Genomic DNA, 19,932 nt, shown 5'->3' with positions numbered 1-19,932 from the left:
TTCCCAAAAAAGAGGGAACGTTCAGACCAATCTTAGATCTCAAGATCTTAAACAAGTTTCTCAAGGTTCCATCGTTCAAGATGGAAACCATTCGAACTATTCTTCCTTCCATCCAGGAAGGTCAATTCATGACCACGGTGGATTTAAAGGATGCGTATCTACATATTCCTATCCACAAGGAACATCATCGGTTCCTAAGGTTCGCATTCCTGGACAAGCATTACCAGTTCGTGGCGCTTCCTTTCGGATTAGCCACTGCTCCAAGGATTTTCACAAAGGTACTAGGGTCCCTTCTAGCTGTGCTAAGACCAAGGGGCATTGCTGTAGTACCTTACTTGGACGACATTCTGATTCAAGCGTCGTCCCTTCCTCAAGCAAAGGCTCACACGGACATTGTCCTGGCCTTTCTCAGATCTCACGGATGGAAAGTGAACGTGGAAAAGAGTTCTCTATCTCCGTCAACAAGGGTTCCCTTCTTGGGAACAATAATAGACTCCTTAGAAATGAGGATTTTTGGTGAATTTTGGTGAATTTTGAACAATTCCTTCATGTTTTTTCGCAATTGCAGTAATAAAGTGTGTTCAGTTTAAAATTTAAAGTGACAGTAACGGTTTTATTTTAAAACGTTTTTTGTACTTTGTTATCAAGTTTATGCCTGTTTAACATGTCTGAACTACCAGATAGACTGTGTTCTGAATGTGGGGAAGCCAGAATTCCTATTCATTTAAATAAATGTGATTTATGTGACAATGACAATGATGCCCAAGATGATTCCTCAAGTGAGGGGAGTAAGCATGGTACTGCATCATTCCCTCCTTCGTCTACACGAGTCTTGCCCACTCAGGAGGCCCCTAGTACATCTAGCGCGCCAATACTCCTTACTATGCAACAATTAACGGCTGTAATGGATAATTCTGTCAAAAACATTTTAGCCAAAATGAACACTTATCAGCGTAAGCGCGACTGCTCTGTTTTAGATACTGAAGAGCATGACGTCGCTGATAATAATGGTTCTGAAGGGCCCCTAACCCAGACTGATGGGGCCAGGGAGGTTTTGTCTGAGGGAGAAATTACTGATTCAGGGAACATTTCTCAACAAGCTGAACCTGATGTGATTACGTTTAAATTTAAGTTGGAACATCTCCGCATTCTGCTTAAGGAGGTATTATCCACTCTGGATGATTGTGACAAGTTGGTCATCCCAGAGAAACTATGTAAAATGGACAAGTTCCTAGAGGTCCCGGGGCTCCCAGAAGCTTTTCCTATACCCAAGCGGGTGGCGGACATTGTTAATAAAGAATGGGAAAGGCCCGGTATTCCTTTCGTCCCTCCCCCCATATTTAAAAAATTGTTTCCTATGGTCGACCCCAGAAAGGACTTATGGCAGACAGTCCCCAAGGTCGAGGGAGCGGTTTCCACTTTAAACAAACGCACCACTATACCCATAGAGGATAGTTATGCTTTCAAAGATCCTATGGATAAAAAATTAGAAGGTTTACTTAAAAAGATGTTTGTTCAGCAGGGTTACCTTCTACAACCAATTTCATGCATTGTCCCTGTCGCTACAGCCGCATGTTTCTGGTTCGATGAGCTGATAAAGGCGGTCGATAGTGATTCTCCTCCTTATGAGGAGATTATGGACAGAATCAATGCTCTCAAATTGGCTAATTCTTTCACCCTAGACGCCACTTTGCAATTGGCTAGGTTAGCGGCTAAGAATTCTGGGTTTGCTATTGTGGCGCGCAGAGCGCTTTGGTTGAAATCTTGGTCAGCTGATGCGTCTTCCAAGAACAAGCTACTTAACATTCCTTTCAAGGGGAAAACGCTGTTTGGCCCTGACTTGAAAGAGATTATCTCTGATATCACTGGGGGTAAGGGCCACGCCCTTCCTCAGGATCGGCCTTTCAAGGCAAAAAATAAACCTAATTTTCGTCCCTTTCGTAGAAACGGACCAGCCCAAAGTGCTACGTCCTCTAAGCAAGAGGGTAATACTTCTCAAGCCAAGCCAGCTTGGAGACCAATGCAAGGCTGGAACAAGGGAAAGCAGGCCAAGAAACCTGCCACTGCTACCAAGACAGCATGAAATGTTGGCCCCCGATCCGGGACCGGATCTGGTGGGGGGCAGACTCTCTCTCTTCGCTCAGGCTTGGGCAAGAGATGTTCTGGATCCTTGGGCGCTAGAAATAGTCTCCCAAGGTTATCTTCTGGCATTCAAGGGGCTTCCCCCAAGGGGGAGGTTCCACAGGTCTCAGTTGTCTTCAGACCACATAAAAAGACAGGCATTCTTACATTGTGTAGAAGACCTGTTAAAAATGGGAGTGATTCATCCTGTTCCATTAAGAGAACAAGGGATGGGGTTCTACTCCAATCTGTTCATAGTTCCCAAAAAAGAGGGAACGTTCAGACCAATCTTAGATCTCAAGATCTTAAACAAGTTTCTCAAGGTTCCATCGTTCAAGATGGAAACCATTCGAACTATTCTTCCTTCCATCCAGGAAGGTCAATTCATGACCACGGTGGATTTAAAGGATGCGTATCTACATATTCCTATCCACAAGGAACATCATCGGTTCCTAAGGTTCGCATTCCTGGACAAGCATTACCAGTTCGTGGCGCTTCCTTTCGGATTAGCCACTGCTCCAAGGATTTTCACAAAGGTACTAGGGTCCCTTCTAGCTGTGCTAAGACCAAGGGGCATTGCTGTAGTACCTTACTTGGACGACATTCTGATTCAAGCGTCGTCCCTTCCTCAAGCAAAGGCTCACACGGACATTGTCCTGGCCTTTCTCAGATCTCACGGATGGAAAGTGAACGTGGAAAAGAGTTCTCTATCTCCGTCAACAAGGGTTCCCTTCTTGGGAACAATAATAGACTCCTTAGAAATGAGGATTTTTCTGACAGAGGCCAGAAAAACAAAACTTCTAGACTCTTGTCGGATACTTCATTCCGTTCCTCTTCCTTCCATAGCGCAGTGCATGGAAGTGATCGGTTTGATGGTAGCGGCAATGGACATAGTTCCTTTTGCGCGCATTCATCTAAGACCATTACAACTGTGCATGCTCAGTCAGTGGAATGGGGACTATACAGACTTGTCTCCGAAGATACAAGTAAATCAGAGGACCAGAGACTCACTCCGTTGGTGGCTGTCCCTGGACAACCTGTCACAAGGGATGACATTCCGCAGACCAGAGTGGGTCATTGTCACGACCGACGCCAGTCTGATGGGCTGGGGCGCGGTCTGGGGATCCCTGAAGGCTCAGGGTCTTTGGTCTCGGGAAGAATCTCTTCTACCGATAAATATTCTGGAACTGAGAGCGATATTCAATGCTCTCAAGGCTTGGCCTCAGCTAGCGAGGGCCAAGTTCATACGGTTTCAATCAGACAACATGACAACTGTTGCGTACATCAACCATCAGGGGGGAACAAGGAGTTCCCTAGCGATGGAAGAAGTGACCAAAATCATTCTATGGGCGGAGTCTCACTCCTGCCACCTGTCTGCTATCCACATCCCAGGAGTGGAAAATTGGGAAGCGGATTTTCTGAGTCGTCAGACATTGCATCCGGGGGAGTGGGAACTCCATCCGGAAATCTTTGCCCAAGTCACTCAGCTGTGGGGCATTCCAGACATGGATCTGATGGCCTCTCGTCAGAACTTCAAAGTTCCTTGCTACGGGTCCAGATCCAGGGATCCCAAGGCGGCTCTAGTGGATGCACTAGTAGCACCTTGGACCTTCAAACTAGCTTATGTGTTCCCGCCGTTTCCTCTCATCCCCAGGCTGGTAGCCAGGATCAATCAGGAGAGGGCGTCGGTGATCTTGATAGCTCCTGCGTGGCCACGCAGGACTTGGTATGCAGATCTGGTGAATATGTCATCGGCTCCACCTTGGAAGCTACCTTTGAGACGAGACCTTCTTGTTCAGGGTCCGTTCGAACATCCGAATCTGGTTTCACTCCAGCTGACTGCTTGGAGATTGAACGCTTGATCTTATCGAAGCGAGGGTTCTCAGATTCTGTTATCAATACTCTTGTTCAGGCCAGAAAGCCTGTAACTAGAAAGATTTACCACAAAATTTGGAAAAAATATATCTGTTGGTGTGAATCTAAAGGATTCCCTTGGGACAAGGTTAAGATTCCTAAGATTCTATCCTTCCTTCAAGAAGGATTGGAAAAAGGATTATCTGCAAGTTCCCTGAAGGGACAGATTTCTGCCTTGTCTGTGTTACTTCACAAAAAGCTGGCAGCTGTGCCAGATGTTCAAGCCTTTGTTCAGGCTCTGGTTAGAATTAAGCCTGTTTACAAACCTTTGACTCCTCCTTGGAGTCTCAATTTAGTTCTTTCAGTTCTTCAGGGGGTTCCGTTTGAACCCTTACATTCCGTTGATATTAAGTTATTATCTTGGAAAGTTTTGTTTTTAGTTGCAATTTCTTCTGCTAGAAGAGTTTCAGAATTATCTGCTCTGCAGTGTTCTCCTCCTTATCTGGTGTTCCATGCAGATAAGGTGGTTTTACGTACTAAACCTGGTTTTCTTCCAAAAGTTGTTTCTAACAAAAACATTAACCAGGAGATTATCGTACCTTCTCTGTGTCCGAAACCAGTTTCAAAGAAGGAACGTTTGTTGCACAATTTGGATGTTGTTCGCGCTCTAAAATTCTATTTAGATGCTACAAAGGATTTTAGACAAACATCTTCCTTGTTTGTTGTTTATTCCGGTAAAAGGAGAGGTCAAAAAGCAACTTCTACCTCTCTCTCTTTTTGGATTAAAAGCATCATCAGATTGGCTTACGAGACTGCCGGACGGCAGCCTCCCGAAAGAATCACAGCTCATTCCACTAGGGCTGTGGCTTCCACATGGGCCTTCAAGAACGAGGCTTCTGTTGATCAGATATGTAGGGCAGCGACTTGGTCTTCACTGCACACTTTTACCAAATTTTACAAGTTTGATACTTTTGCTTCTTCTGAGGCTATTTTTGGGAGAAAGGTTTTGCAAGCCGTGGTGCCTTCCATTTAGGTGACCAGATTTGCTCCCTCCCTTCATCCGTGTCCTAAAGCTTTGGTATTGGTTCCCACAAGTAAGGATGACGCCGTGGACCGGACACACCTATGTTGGAGAAAACAGAATTTATGTTTACCTGATAAATTACTTTCTCCAACGGTGTGTCCGGTCCACGGCCCGCCCTGGTTTTTTTAATCAGGTCTGATAATTTATTTTCTTTAACTACAGTCACCACGGTACCATATGGTTTCTCCTATGCAAATATTCCTCCTTAACGTCGGTCGAATGACTGGGGTAGGCGGAGCCTAGGAGGGATCATGTGACCAGCTTTGCTGGGCTCTTTGCCATTTCCTGTTGGGGAAGAGAATATCCCACAAGTAAGGATGACGCCGTGGACCGGACACACCGTTGGAGAAAGTAATTTATCAGGTAAACATAAATTCTGTTTTTTTGGTGCGAATCCAAGGGTTACTCATGGAGTAAGATTAGGATTCCCAGGATATTGTCCTTTCTCCAAGAAGGATTGGAGAAAGGATTATCAGCTAGTTCCTTAAAAGGACAGATATCTGCTTTGTCTATTCTTTTACACAAACGTCTGGCAGGGTTACCAGACGTTCAAGCGTTTAGTCAGGCTTTAGTCAGAATCAAGCCTGTTTAAAGACCTGTGGCTCCGCCATGGAGTCTGAATTTAGTTCTTTCAGTTCTGCAAGGGGTTCTGTTTGAACCTTTACATTCCATAGATATTAAAATTTTATCTTGGAAAGTTTTGTTTTTGGTAGCTATTTCTTCTGCTCGAAGAGTTTCCGAGTTATCTGCTTTACAGTGTGATTCACCTTACCTGGTTTTCCATGCAGATAATGTAGTTTTGCGTACCAAACCCGGTTTTCTTCCTAAGGTTGTGTCTAATAAGAATATTAATCAGGAAATTGTTGTTCCTTCTGTGTCCTAATCCTTCTTCGAAGAAGGAACGTCTGTTACACAATCTTGATGTGGTTTGTGCTAGCAACTAAGGATTTCAGACAAACAACTTAATTGTTTATCTATTCAGGTAAGAGGAGAGGTCAGAAGGCAACTGCTACCTCTCTTTCCTTTTGGCTGAAAAGCATCATCCGTTTGGCCTATGAGACTGCTGGCCAGCAGCCTCCCGAAACAATTACTGCTCATTCTACCAGAGCAGTGGCTTCCACATGGGCTTTTAAAAATGAGGCTTCTGTTGAACAGATTTGCAAGGCAGCGACTTGGTCTTCGCTGCATACTTTTTCCAAATTTTCCAAATTCGATACTTTTGCTTCTTCGGAGGCTATTTTTGGGAGAAAGGTTTTACAAGCAGTGGTGCCTTCCGTTTAAGGTACCTGTCTTGTTCCCTCCCTTCATCCGTGTCCTAAAGCTTTGGTATTGGTATCCCACAAGTAAAGGATGAATCCGTGGACTCGATACATCTTACAAGAGAAAACAGAATTTATGCTTACCTGATAAATTACTTTCTCTTGTGATGTATCGAGTCCACGGCCCGCCCCGGCTATTAAGTCAGGTAGTTTTTTTGTTTAAACTACAGTCACCACTGCACCCTATGGTTTCTCCTTTTTCTTCCTAACCTTCGGTCGAATGACTGGGGGGTGGAGCTAGAGGGGGAGCTATATGGACAGCTCTGCTGTGTGCTCTCTTTGCCACTTCCTGTTGGGAAGGAGAATATCCCACAAGTAAAGGATGAATCCGTGGACTCGATACATCACAAGAGAAAGTCATTTATCAGGTAAGCATAAATTCTGTTTTTTTATCTCCCCTCATAATTTTAATGAATTATGTGTGTGTGTGTATATATATATATATATATATATATATATATATATATATATATATATATATATATATATATATATATATATATATGTGTGTGTGTGTGTGTATATATATATATATATATATATATATATATATATGTATATGTATATATATGTATATGTATGTATATATATATGTATATGTATATATGTATATGTATACTGAAAAAAAGAGACGATGATTCCGGACTGGTAGCCAATGTCAGTAGTGTTTTTATTCAGCAGGTGGTAGACAGATACAGCAGCTTCATTCTATCTGACATGTTTTGTGCATGCTCTCATGCGCTTCCTCAGAGATAGCTGATGTAGTGCCACAGGTGAGATTAAGTAAGGTGAGAGAGTAAATTAAGTCTCATTGGTCTATACTTAAGGGGAGTGTTAAATAGACTTTAACCTGTGCTACTACAGCATACACTAGAGAGATGATACATTACAATTGGATACAGCATAATTTTACAGTTGCATATTATAAAATGTTTTTTTGTGAACATATTCTCCAAAATAAGAAAATACATAATGGTTATAAACATGTAGAAAACAAAGTGAGAATAAGGACTAGAGTTAAGAAATAAACAAAGTAAGAGTGTGAAAGAAAAAACACACAAGACAACTATTGTATAAAGAATTTCTGGGGAAATACAAGCGGGATACTTGCCTAGATGTGCTAATTTCCTATGCAAATATTTACTCTTAGAGGTATTCCAGACGAAAACATTGATTGAGGGCTATCGAAAACCCATCTCGGGTAACTCCTTCATTCCTCCAGCTGCCACCCACAGAGGGTATTCACTGGAGTGGCGAAGGGCCAATTTATACGCCTAAAAAGGAACTGTACAAATGAGGCAGTATATGAAAAGCAGGTGAATGACCTTACTGAGAGACTGAAGGAGAGAGGAGGTTACAAGTTGTCCTAAATCTCCAAAGCAAGGAGAACAGTTAAAACAATAGATGTAACTAAACTACTAGATGGAGCTTCTGGATATTCAAATTGAGAACCAGGGTACCAGAGGGACTCAATTCTGAATTTGACCTGATCAACCTTTGGTAACCTTTAGCTCACCCAGGTGGTGTTCAGCTCTTTTAAAAAGAATCAGAATAAAAGTCTTTCTAATGGGTTTAGGAGTATATTGCCTATTAAAATTTGTTCATTCTCAGATTATACCATCCATTCATAGGGCATTTCTACAATAATGCACTTTACATTGTAACCCTTAGTAAACCACTCAGGCTAGGTATGCAAGTAATTAATTAGCATAGGGTATTATTACAATAATGCACCGCACAGTGTAGCCCTAAGTACATTTCTTAGGTTAGGTGTGTAAGTTAATAAATAACTGAATTTTTATTGCAGTGTATGGGGCCAACCTAGCACGCCTCCTACTTTCTATTCATTTTTAGTTGTGTCAAGGAAGATGTTATTATATATACACATCTGTGTTCTAAACTTAGCAGCTAGCTCAAAGGCCCCTTAGTTCTGATGTAATGCAAGGTTTTTCTTACAGCTGTGTTCAGCTCCATAAACGAGAGGTATTTATTTGTATATATATTTCTCCTACATTGGTGTATCCGGTCCACGGCTTCATCCTTACTTGTGGGATATTCTCATTCCCTACAGGAAGTGACAAAGAGAGCACACAGCAGAGCTGTCCATATAGCTCCCCCTCTGGCTCCGCCCCCCAGTCATTCTCTTTGCCGCTCTGAACAAGTAGCATCTCCACGGGGGTGGTAAAGAGTATGTGGTGTTAGTTGTAGTTTTTTATTTCTTCTATCAAGAGTTTATTTTAAAATAGTGCCGGTTTGTACTATTTACTCTACAGCAGAAAGTGATGAAGATTTCTGTTGAGAGGAGTATGATTTTAGCACCAGTAACTAAAATCCATTGCTGTTCCCACGCAGGACTGTTGAAACCAGAGAACATCAGTTGGGGGGAACAGTTTGCAGGCTTAACTGCTTCAGGTATGATCAGTCATTTTTCTAACAAGACCATGTAATGCTAGAAGACTGTCAGAAATTCCCTCTGGGATAGGTAAGCCATTTTTTTCTTAGACTCTGTATAAAAGGATGGCTTATATTTAGGGCTCTATGCTGGTTGACACTATTGTGGGCTTTAAAATCGATAGCTTTTTAGCATGTTTTTCACTATAAATAAGGTGTTTTTTCAGACTTTAAAACACTTTTGGGGTTTAATTTCGGCCTGGCACTTATTTGGACACCTAAATCTAGTCAGAAAGGCCCCTCCACTCTGGAATGAAGAGGGAGGAGGCCTCATTTTCAGGCCTCAATTGTGCAGTTGTTTTTGCCTAGGCAGTCCATGCAGCTTCATGTGGGGAGTAAAGAGGCATCATAAAAGACTCCAGAGAGGCTTAGTTCCTACTAAAATAATCCCTAATGAAGGTAAAGGCTACAGTGGAAGCTGTGGCTAGTACTGTAGTGTGTTAACTGGTTAATAACTGTTATTAGCTCCGGTTTGGGCATTAAGGGGTTAATTGATCTGAAAATTTGTGTGCAATCTTTTCAAAGCATTAAGACTCTGGTGAAAATTTAATTAAAATCGGATGTTTATTGCATGGTTTTTTGATGTTTCAGTAATAAAGTGTGCTCTTTTATTATTTAAAGAGACAGTAACGTTTTTGTCAAAAATAATTTTTATTGCATTGTAGTTCTGTTTAAGTCTGTCAAACATGTCTGAATCTTCAGATAGCCTATGTTCTGTATGTCCAAAGGCCAAGGTGGTTCCCCCATTAAATTTATGTGTGAAGTGTGCCATAGCGTCCAAACAGCTTAAGGACAGTACAATCACACTTAAAAATATAGCCCAAGATGATTCTTTAGCTGAAGGTAGTGAAGATATCTTGCTTTCCTCTCCTTCTGTGTCAACACCAGCTATGCCCGCACAGGCGATGCCCAGTACATCTAGCGCACCAATTGCGATTACTATGCAACAATTAGCATTTTTTATCCAATCTGCCAGCTTTTCCTAGGAAAGCGTGATTGTTCAGTTTTAAACACAGACAATGAGCAAGCAGACACAGAGGATAATTTATCTTTAGTGCCCTCGCATCAATCTGACTTGGCGGTGAGGGAGGGCCTGTCTGAGGGAGAAATTTCTGACAGGAAAAGTTTCTCAGCAGGCAGAGCCTGATACCATAACATTTAAATTTAAGCTTGAACACCTCCGCGCCCTACTTAAGGAGGCGCTAGCTGCACTTGATGATTGTGATCCTTTGGTGATCCCAGAAAAATTGTGTAAAATGGACAAATTCCTAGAGGTCCCAGTACTCACTGATGCGTTTCCGATACCTAAGATGGCGGATATCGTGTCTAAGGAGTGGGAGAAGCCAGGTGTACCTTTTGTTCCCCCTCCTATATTTTAGAAAATGTTCCCAATTGTTTACCCTAGAAGGGACGCGTGGCAGATGGTCCCCAAGGTAGAGGGGGCAGTTTCAACGCTAGCTAAGCGCACGACTATACCAATAGAAGACAGTTGCGCTTTCGAAGAATAAAAAATTAGAAGGTTTACTTAAGAGAATATTTGTTCTACAAGGTTTCCTTCTTCTACCAATTTCCTGCATTATTCCTGTAACTACTGCAGCGGCTTTTTAGTTTGAGGAACTGGAAAACTCGCTCCAGAAGGAGACTTCTTATGTCGAAGTCATGGATAGATTTCACGCCCTAAAGCTGGCTAATTCTTTCATCACAGATGCCGCTTTGCAAGTAGCTAAACTAGCGGCGAAAAATTCTGGTTCTGCCATCGTGGCGCGCAGAGCGCTTTGGCTAAAATCATGGTCGGCTGATGTGTCGTCCAAAACAAAATTGCTTAATATTCCTTTCAAGGGTAAGACCCTATTCGGGCCAGAGTTGAAAGAGATTATTTCAGATATCACTGGGAAAGGGCCATGCCCTTGCACATGGTAGAGCCTTCAAGGCTAAAAACAAGGCCAATTTTCGTTCCTTTCCAACTTCAGGAACGGACCTGCTTCAACCTCTACAGCTACTAAGCAAGAGGGTAACGCTTCCAGCCCAAGCCAACATGGAAACCTTTGCAGGGCTGGAACAAGGGTAAACAGGCCAAGAAGCCTGCTGCTGCTACCAAGACAGCATGAAAGGGTAGCCCTTGATCCGGGATTGGATCTAGTAGGGGGCAGACTTTCTCTCTTTGCTCAGGCTTGGGCAAGAGATGTTCCGGACCCCTTGGCACTAGAAATTGTCTCTCAGGGGTACCTTCTAGAGTTCAAAGACCTTTCCCCAAGGGGAAGGTTCCACATGTCTCACTTATCTTTAGACAGATAAGGAGACAGGCATTCTTACTTTGCGTAGAAGACCTTTTAAAAATGGGAGTGATACACTCAGTTCCTACAGCAGAGCAAGGACTGTGTTTTTACTCAAACCTGTTTGTAGTTCCCAAAAAAGAAGGAACTTTCAGGCCAATTCTGGACTTAAAAATTCTAGACAAATTCAAAATGGAATCCATTCGGACAATTTTATGAATGTTCCAGGAGGGTCAATATATGACTACCGTGGACTTAAAGGATGCGTATCTGCATGTTCCTATTCACAAAGATCACCTTCAGTTCCTGAGGTTCGCCTTTCTGGACAAGCATTATCAGTTTGTGGCTCTTCCTTTTGGATTGGCCACTGCTCCCAGAATTTTCACAAGGGTGCTAGGGTCCCTTCTGGCGGTGCTAAGACATTGTCCTAGCCTTTCTAAGGTTTCACGGGTGGAAGGTGAACATAGAAAAAAGTTCTCTGTCCCCGTTCACAAGGATTCCCTTCCTGGGAACAATAATAGACTCAGTAGAAATGAAGATCTTTCTGACAGAGGTCAAGAAGTTAAAACTTCTGAACACTTGTCGAGTTCTTCAGTTTATTCCTCAACCCTCCATAGCTCAATGCATGGAGGTAATAGGACTCATGGTCGCAGCAATGGACGTGGTTCCATTTGCTCGAATTCTTTTAAGACCATTGCAAATGTGCATGCTCAAACAGTGGAATGGGGATTATGCAGATTTGTCTCTCCAGATTCAAATGGACCAGAAAACCAGAGACTCACTCCTCTGGTGGTTGTCTCTGGATCACCTGTCTCAGGGAATGAGTTTCCGCAGACCGGAGTGGATCATTGTCACGACCGACGCCAGCCTCCTAGGCTGGGGCGCGGTCTGGGAGTCCCTGAAGGCTCAGGGTCTATGGTCTCGGGAAGATTCTCTTCTCCCGATAAACATTTTGGAATTGAGAGCGATATTCAATGTGCTCCAGGCATGGCCTCAACTAGCGGAGACCAAATTCAAGATTTCAGTCGGACAACATGACGACTGTAGCTTACATCAATCATCAGGGGGGAACAAAGAGTTCCCTGGCGATGAGGGAGGTATCCAAATTCATCAAATGGGCAGAGGATCATTCCTGCCATCTATCAGCAATTCACATCCCAGGAGTGGACAACTGGGAAGCGGATTATCTGAGTCGTCAGACCTTCCATCCGGGGGAGTGGGAACTCCACCCGGAGGTTTTTGCCCAGTTAGCTCAACCATGGGGCATTCCAGATCTGGATCTGATGGCATCACGTCAGAACTTCAAAGTTCCATGTTACGGGTCCAGATCCAGGGATCCCAAGGCGACATTGGTAGATGCCTTAGTAGCGCCTTGGTCGTTCAATCTAGCTTATGTCTTTCCACCGTTCCCCTTCTCCCCCGGCTAGTAATCGAACAGGAGAAGGCTTCGGTAATTCTGATAGCTCCTGCGTGAAAAGCAGGACTTGGTATGCAGACATGGTGAATATGTCATCGGTTCCACCATGAAACCTACCTTTGAGGCAGGACCTTCTAATTCAAGGTCCATTCGAACAGGGTTGTCGGAATCAGTTATAGATACCCTGATCCAGGCTAGAAAGCCTGTCACCAGGAAAATTTACCATAATTTAGGATTCCAAGGATTCTATCTTTTCTCCAAGAAGGATTGGAGAAAGGTTTGTTAGCTAGTTCCTTAAAAGGACAGATATCTGCTCTGTCTTTTTGTTACACAAGCATCTGGCAGCAATGCCAGATGTTCAGGCGTTTGTACAGGCTTTAGTTAGAATCAAGCCTGTCTATAGACCTGTGGCTCCTCCATGGAGTCTAAATTTAGTTCTTTCAGGTTCTTCAAGGGGTTCCGTTTGAACCCCTACATTCCATAGATATCAAGTTTCTATCTTGGAAAGTTTTGTTTTTGATAGCTATTTCTTCTGCTAGAAGAGTTTCTGAATTTGTCTGCTTTGCAGTGTAATTCACCTTACCTGGTGTTCCATACAGATAAGGTCGTTTTACGTACCAAACCTGGTTTTCTTCCAAAAGTGGTTTCCAATAAGTATATTAACCAGGAAATAATTGTTCCTTCTCTGTGTCCTAATCCAGTTTCTAACAAGGAACGTCTGTTGCACAATCTTGATGTGTTTCGTGCTTTAAAGTATTATCTAAAAGTAACTAAAAACTTCAGACAAACATCATCCTTGTTTGTCGTCTATTCTGGCAAGAGGAGAGGTTAAAAGGCGACTGCGACCTCTCTGTCTTTCTGGCTGAAAAGCATCATCCGGTTGGCTTATGAGACTGCTGGAGGGCAGCCTCCTGAACGAATTACAGCTCACTCTACTAGAGCTGTGGCTTCCACATGGGCTTTCAGGAACGAGGTTTCTGTTGAACAGATCTGTAAGGCAACGACGTGGTCTTCTCTGCATACATTTGCTAAATTTTACAAATTCGATACTTATGCTTCTTCAGAGGCTATTTTTGGGAGAAAGGTTTTACAAGCAGTGGTGCCTTCCGTTTAGGTTACCCGACTTGTTCCCTCCCTTCATCCGTGTCCTAAAGCTTTGGTATTGGTTCCCACAAGTAAGGATGAAGCCGTGGACCGGATACACCAATGTAGGAGAAAACAGAATTTATGTTTACCTGATAAATTTCTTTCTCCTACGGTGTATCCGGTCCACGGCCCGCCCTGGCATTTAGTCAGGTTTAAATTTATTTTTTGTACACTACAGTCACCACTGCACCCTATGGTTCTCCTTTTTCTCCTAACCGTCGGTCGAATGACTGGGGGGCGGAGCCAGAGGGGGAGCTATATGGACAGCTCTGCTGTGTGCTCTCTTTGCCACTTCCTGTAGGGAATGAGAATATCCCACAAGTAAGGATGAAGCCGTGGACCGGATACACCGTAGGAGAAAGAAATTTAACAGGTAAACATAAATTCTGTTTTTTATGAAAGTTTAGTGAGTAGCTGTTTCTAACATAGACTAATAGAGCTTTGCAATTAGAACGGGAGTTGGCTCTTTAGCACACATAGTTTAAACACTACATTACACCTTATTTGAGCATTCTATTGGAGGGAGGTAACAGTTGTAACAGGGATATCCGATTGGTCAATGTCATTGAAGGTGTGTACCTCTAGACCAATCGGTAATGTAGGGAATCGTTTTTAATGGCAGCTGTGTGAAATGTTTTACACAAGACTTGGAGTACGGCTGAATGCTGAAACATGTCAGCCTGAGTATCATTCATCCTTTAACCCACTTTGTTTTACCCTGGGTTGTGTGCAACCCTTTAGTTTTTTTAACGTATTCAAAAAAGTATATTTTTATCCCGGACTTGCTCGGTGCTCCTTTTTGCTCCTTATTTACATTTGGCCATAGTGAGCACGGATTAAGTGCAGGGGAACGGTTACCGTGTCTGTACACCACAGGAGGGGGTCCCTATTGAGCCGGAAGTATAAGAGGAGGCGGAACAGTGAGAGATGGATCTCTGCCACGAAGCGACTAGCAGTGTTAGCTGCATTGGATACACGTACCGCCATATAGCCGCCTGAAAACCGGACCTGTGAGTAACACATTTACTGTTTGCTGTTGACATTTGCTGATATCTATTGCACACATTGTTACTGTTGTTACCAAAGAGGATCCTATAATCTTACACATGGGATAGTGTGGATTGTATGCTGGTGTTTATGGACTGGGAGTATTTAGTACAGTGCAGCATACTAATTATTATTACTCTGAATACACTCTAAACAAGGACGGTATCAGGAGGTAACAAGGTTTTATAGTTTGTTGAATAAGAACTGCTTGTACACTTTGAGTGATTAAGTCACTTTAAACAATACAACCGTATGATAGGTGTGAGATCTTCCTTTCCCATTCTCTCTGAATGGAGGGTTATGAGTGCCAATCTAAGTTGGTTGTTCGGGCTTCTCGCCCGGGATACAGATCTGTTTCTGCAGATGTCGTCATGGTTCTTCAGGTCTGGGGACTCAGAACCGTTATTCCATTCTTTGGAGATGTGTGTGACCTATGTGGTCTGTTGTGACGTGTAACTAATGATTTGCGTTTTCACTCAATATTCTTTCGGACGCTGACTCAAGGCAGAGTTCCTTCCTTCCCGCCTTGGGTGGATCATATGGTCTGGATGCGCGGGCATGTTCTTCCTCTACTCAGAGTTGTGTTACTCTAGGAGTTGGTGTGCAGGGATTCCCTGCCTCCTGTTGGCAGCTGTGAAGTTCCAGCCTTTGCCTGCGTAAAGAAGATTTCTTTCATGTAATTAGCAAGAGTCCATGAGCTAGTGACGTATGGGATATACATTCCTACCAGGAGGGGCAAAGTTTCCCAAACCTTAAAATGCCTATAAATACACCCCTCACCACACCCACAAATCAGTTTAAGGTCCTTTTTTCCATCAGGATCTCAAATCTTTAAATTTAAGGGTATGGAGATTGAACGCTTGATTCTTGGTCAAAGAGGTTTCTCTGACTCTGTGATTGATACTATGTTACAGGCTCGTAAATCTGTATCTAGAGATATATTATAGAGTCTGGAAGACTTATATTTCTTAGTGTCTTCTCATCATTTTTCCTGGCATTCTTTTAGAATTCCGAGAATTTTTTTACAGTTTCTTCAGGATGGTTTAGATAAAGGTTTGTCCGCAAACAGGACAAATCTCTGCCCTTTCTGTTCTTTTTCACAGAAAGATTGCTAATCTTCCTGATATTCATTGTTTTGTACAAGACTTGGTTCGTATAAAACCTGTCATTCAGTCAATTTCTCCTCCTTGGAGTTTGAATTTGGTTCTGGGGGCTCTTCTAGCTCCTCCTTTTGAACCCATGCATTCATTTGGACATTAAACTTCTTTCTTGGAAAGTTTTGTTTCTTTTGGCCATCTCTTCTGCCAGAAGAGTCTCTGAATTATCTGCTCTTTCTTGTGAGTCTCCTTTTCTGATTTTTCATCAGGATAAGGCGGTGTTGCGAACTTCTTTTGAATTTTTTCCTAAGGTTGTGTATTCTATCAACATTATTAGAGAAATTGTGGTTCCTTCATTATGTCTTAATCCTAAGAATTCTAAGGAGAAATCATTGCATTCTTTGGATGTTGTTAGAGCTTTGTAATATTATGTTGAAGCTACTAAGTCTTTCCGAAAGACTTCTAGTCTATTTTTCATCTTTTCTGGTTCTAGAAAAAGCCAGAAAGCTTCTGCCTTTTCTTTGGCATCTTGGTTGAAATCTTTATTTCATCATGCCTATGTCGAGTCGGGTAAAACTCCGCCTCAAAGGATTACAGCTCATTCTACTAGGTCAGTTTCTACTTCCTGGGCGTTTAGGAATGAAGCTTCGGTTGATCAGATTTGCAAAGCAGCAACTTGGTCCTCTTTGCATACTTTTACTAAATTCTACCATTTTGATGTGTTTTCTTCTTCTGAAGCAGTTTTTGGTAGAAAAGTACTTCAGGCAGCGGTTTCAGTTTGAATCTTCTGCTTATGTTTTCATTAAACTTTATTTTGGGTGTGGATTATTTTCAGCAGGAATTGGCTGTCTTTATTTTATCCCTCCCTCTCTAGTGACTCTTGCGTGGAAAGATCCACATCTTGGGTAGTCATTATCCCATACGTCACTAGCTCATGGACTCTTGCTAATTACATGAAAGAAAACATTATTTATGTAAGAACTTACCTGATAAATTCATTTCTTTCATATTAGCAAGAGTCCATGAGGCCCACCCTTTTTGTGGTGGTTATGGTTTTTTTGTATAAAGCACAATTATTCCAATTCCTTATTTTATATGCTTTCGCACTTTTTTCTTATCACCCCACTTCTTGGCTATTCGTTAAACTGATTTGTGGGTGTGGTGAGGGGTGTATTTATAGGCATTTTAAGGTTTGGGAAACTTTGCCCCTCCTGGTAGGAATGTATATCCCATACGTCACTAGCTCATGGACTCTTGCTAATATGAAAGAAATGAATTTATCAGGTAAGTTCTTACATAAATTATGTTTTTTGGAAGATAGATCCTAAAGGATCTCTGGCTGTTGTCTCTTCCAATACCCTTGGTCTGACCATGCTCTCAACTTTCAGGTTTCTTTACGTTCTCGTTGCAACTAGCCTTGGGGTTTGTCAGTGAAGTGGCGTGGTCAGGTAGTTGACCATTTATCCTTGGTGTCTTAAGTTTGTTTCTCTGGGACGGCGAGCAGGGTACAAGGTTCTCCTTCAGGTGTTGGTTGCTTCCTTGCCTGTGTGTGTAACATGTGTTAACGCTTGCCTATGAGATTTCTTTGCGATCCAAGTGCCCTGGTTGCTGAATCTTAGACCATTGAGGGGTCCTTTGTGACTCTTGGGTTCGAGGCTATTGCTAGATCGCCAAGTCTACGGACTTTAGAAGTGCGTTCCTTCTTGTAGGAGGCAGCTTCTGGTTCCTCTGGAAGTTGGATCTTTGATTCCTTTTTCTAAGACTCTGGCCTAGGTCTGCGACTCTCCTTGGATGTGTGTGTACGGTTCGATCTCACACTGGTTTGTGGTCCTGCGGCTTCTCTCCGTAGGGGCTGGGGCTCTGTGAGAGATGCCTATTTGCCTGTGGCTTAGGCTTTAGGTCCTGACGGTTCCCTACTGGTCCTCTGACGCATTTACGCTGTTAAGGTAGACTCCAGGTATCTTCACCTGGGTTGGCGATATGGCCGAGGGGTCTCGCCTCTATGGTAGGGTGGTTTCCCTTGTTTATTTCCCTTCTCTTCTAGAGCAGGGTTTGGGTGCTCCAGGTTCAGAATTACCTTAGTATTGGAGCGACCTGTGTGTCCTTGGCAGAATGACTGGGGGATGAGAGAAGTGGGGGAGCTGTTTGGGCCTTTGGCAGGGGGTGTCTTTGCCTCCTTCTGGTGGCCTGGTTCTATATTCCCAAAAGTAATGAATGCAGCTGTGGACTCTTCCCTTCAGAAGAGAATGAAATTATTAGTTAAAGGGACAGTCAACACCAGAATATTTGTTGGTTTAAAAGATACATAATCCCTTTATTAACCATTCCCCAGTTTTGCATAACCAACACAGTTATATTAATATACTTTTTACCTCTGTGATTAACTTGTATCTAAGCATCTTCTGACAGCCCCCTGATCAAATGACATTTTATTATTTATTGACTTTCATTTTAGCCAATTAGTGCAGTGTCTGCCACAATCCACGGGCATGCTCACAATGTTATCTATAGGGTTTACCTGAACTAGTTCTCCCCTGCTGTGAAAAGCAAATACAAAAGCATGTGATTAGAGGCGGCCTTCAAGGGCTTAGAAATTATCATATGAGCCTTCCTAGGTCTAGCTTTCAACTAAGAATACCAAAAGAACAAAGCAAATTTGGTGATAAATGTAAATTGTAAAGTTGTTTAAAATTACATGCCCTATTTGAAACATGAGTTTTTTTTGGACTTGACTGTCCCTTTAAGCATAATTTGTTTTTAATGAAAATGGTATGTAGCAGGAAAGGGAGGGGTCTTTCTCGCTTTAGGACATCATAGGGCCAGTCTTATTGATTAGTAAGGCTTAGGGAATTGAAGGAAAGACGCAGAAATTCACCTATGCACATTTCCATTTTTACCTCGCTGTCCCTTTAATATCTTTGTGTTTTAGTTTCTTTCTTTCTGCAATTGAGTAACTAAGCCATGTATCCTAGCTTTGTCTTGTCACTCCTGTCAAACCTGCAGAAAAAATGTTTAATGGGAAATACAAATACTATTTTCTGCTCTGTACTTTTGTAATATACATGAATTAATCTTAAACTTGCTAATTTGTTGTAGTTTGAAGATTAAATACAGCGGGTTCAGGTACAATTTGCAAAAGCTTTTTTACATTCAAGTTTTTTTTATAGCATATGTCGTGTAAGATATGCAGGGGATATAAGTAATGTTAATGTGATGATTTATAACTTATACTTGATGGGAATATTTCCGTAGTAGATGGGCCTTCTGGTTAATTTGTTTTTCATGAAAGCTTTACTATAAACTTTTGTATATTTATTGTGATTATAAGAAACCTAATAATGCAGGTGTTTTCATATAAGATAGTGATGGATGAAGATTGTTACAAGAATGAAAATCGTTGATTGATTGGTCTCTGTCTTCCAGGATCTAAAGATGAAAAACATGGGGTCATGGGCAAGTCTTGTGCAAAAGCCTCCAGTCACCCCAACAGCAGCTGGCAAGTCTTCAAGTGACAGCTTTGAGTTATTTCGACGAGCTGCTCGTGAGAAAGAAGAGCGTGAAAGGGCCCTTAAACTGCAGGCTGAACAAGCAGAGAGAATGCGCAGAGAGCAGGAGAGGCTAAGGTAACTCATTAGTAAGCAACATTAAAACTGTAAGATATACCTGAGATACAGTACTTATCCAACATCACATGGCTCTGTTTTTAATAGATGTGTAAGAAATGGATAGGTTTTTGGTATTGGACTCATACTTTAAGACATGAGCTATCCTGCAAACTGTTTTCTTGCCTGCTAAGGTACTATCAGTTTTCATATACAGTTAAATTAATGGGTACAGCGATATGCTGAGTTTCAGATTTTTCAGTTTATAGTGAAGGGAAGTGGATAAATTTAGGAGAATGGGGATAAAAATGCGGGTTACCATCAAAGGGCAATTGTAATCTTCCCAAAAATAGATCATTCAACTTTATTTAAGATAGCGATTTCTTTCATATAGGTGGCAAGAGTCCATGAGCTAGTGACGTATGGGATATACATTACTACCAGGAGGGGGCAAAGTTTCCCAAACCTCAAATGCCTATAAATACACCTCCCACCTCACTCAAAGGAGGTGGTGAAGCATG

The 19,932-nt window shown here is 42.3% G+C and overlaps 1 protein-coding gene across 1 annotated transcript in view; it reads left to right on the top strand.

Moving 5' to 3' along the window:
* LOC128663661 (bromodomain-containing protein 4B-like) overlaps nucleotides 1–19,932 on the top strand; it is a 777,540-nt gene that overhangs the window by 688,716 nt on the left and 68,892 nt on the right. The window contains 1 exon segment of the mRNA XM_053718097.1: nucleotides 19,233–19,432. Coding sequence (XP_053574072.1) covers nucleotides 19,233–19,432 — 200 coding nt within the window.

Source organism: Bombina bombina, chromosome 6, assembly GCF_027579735.1.
Source record: "Bombina bombina isolate aBomBom1 chromosome 6, aBomBom1.pri, whole genome shotgun sequence".
NCBI lineage: Eukaryota > Metazoa > Chordata > Amphibia > Anura > Bombinatoridae > Bombina > Bombina bombina.
This window is presented reverse-complemented; position numbering and strand designations above follow the sequence as displayed.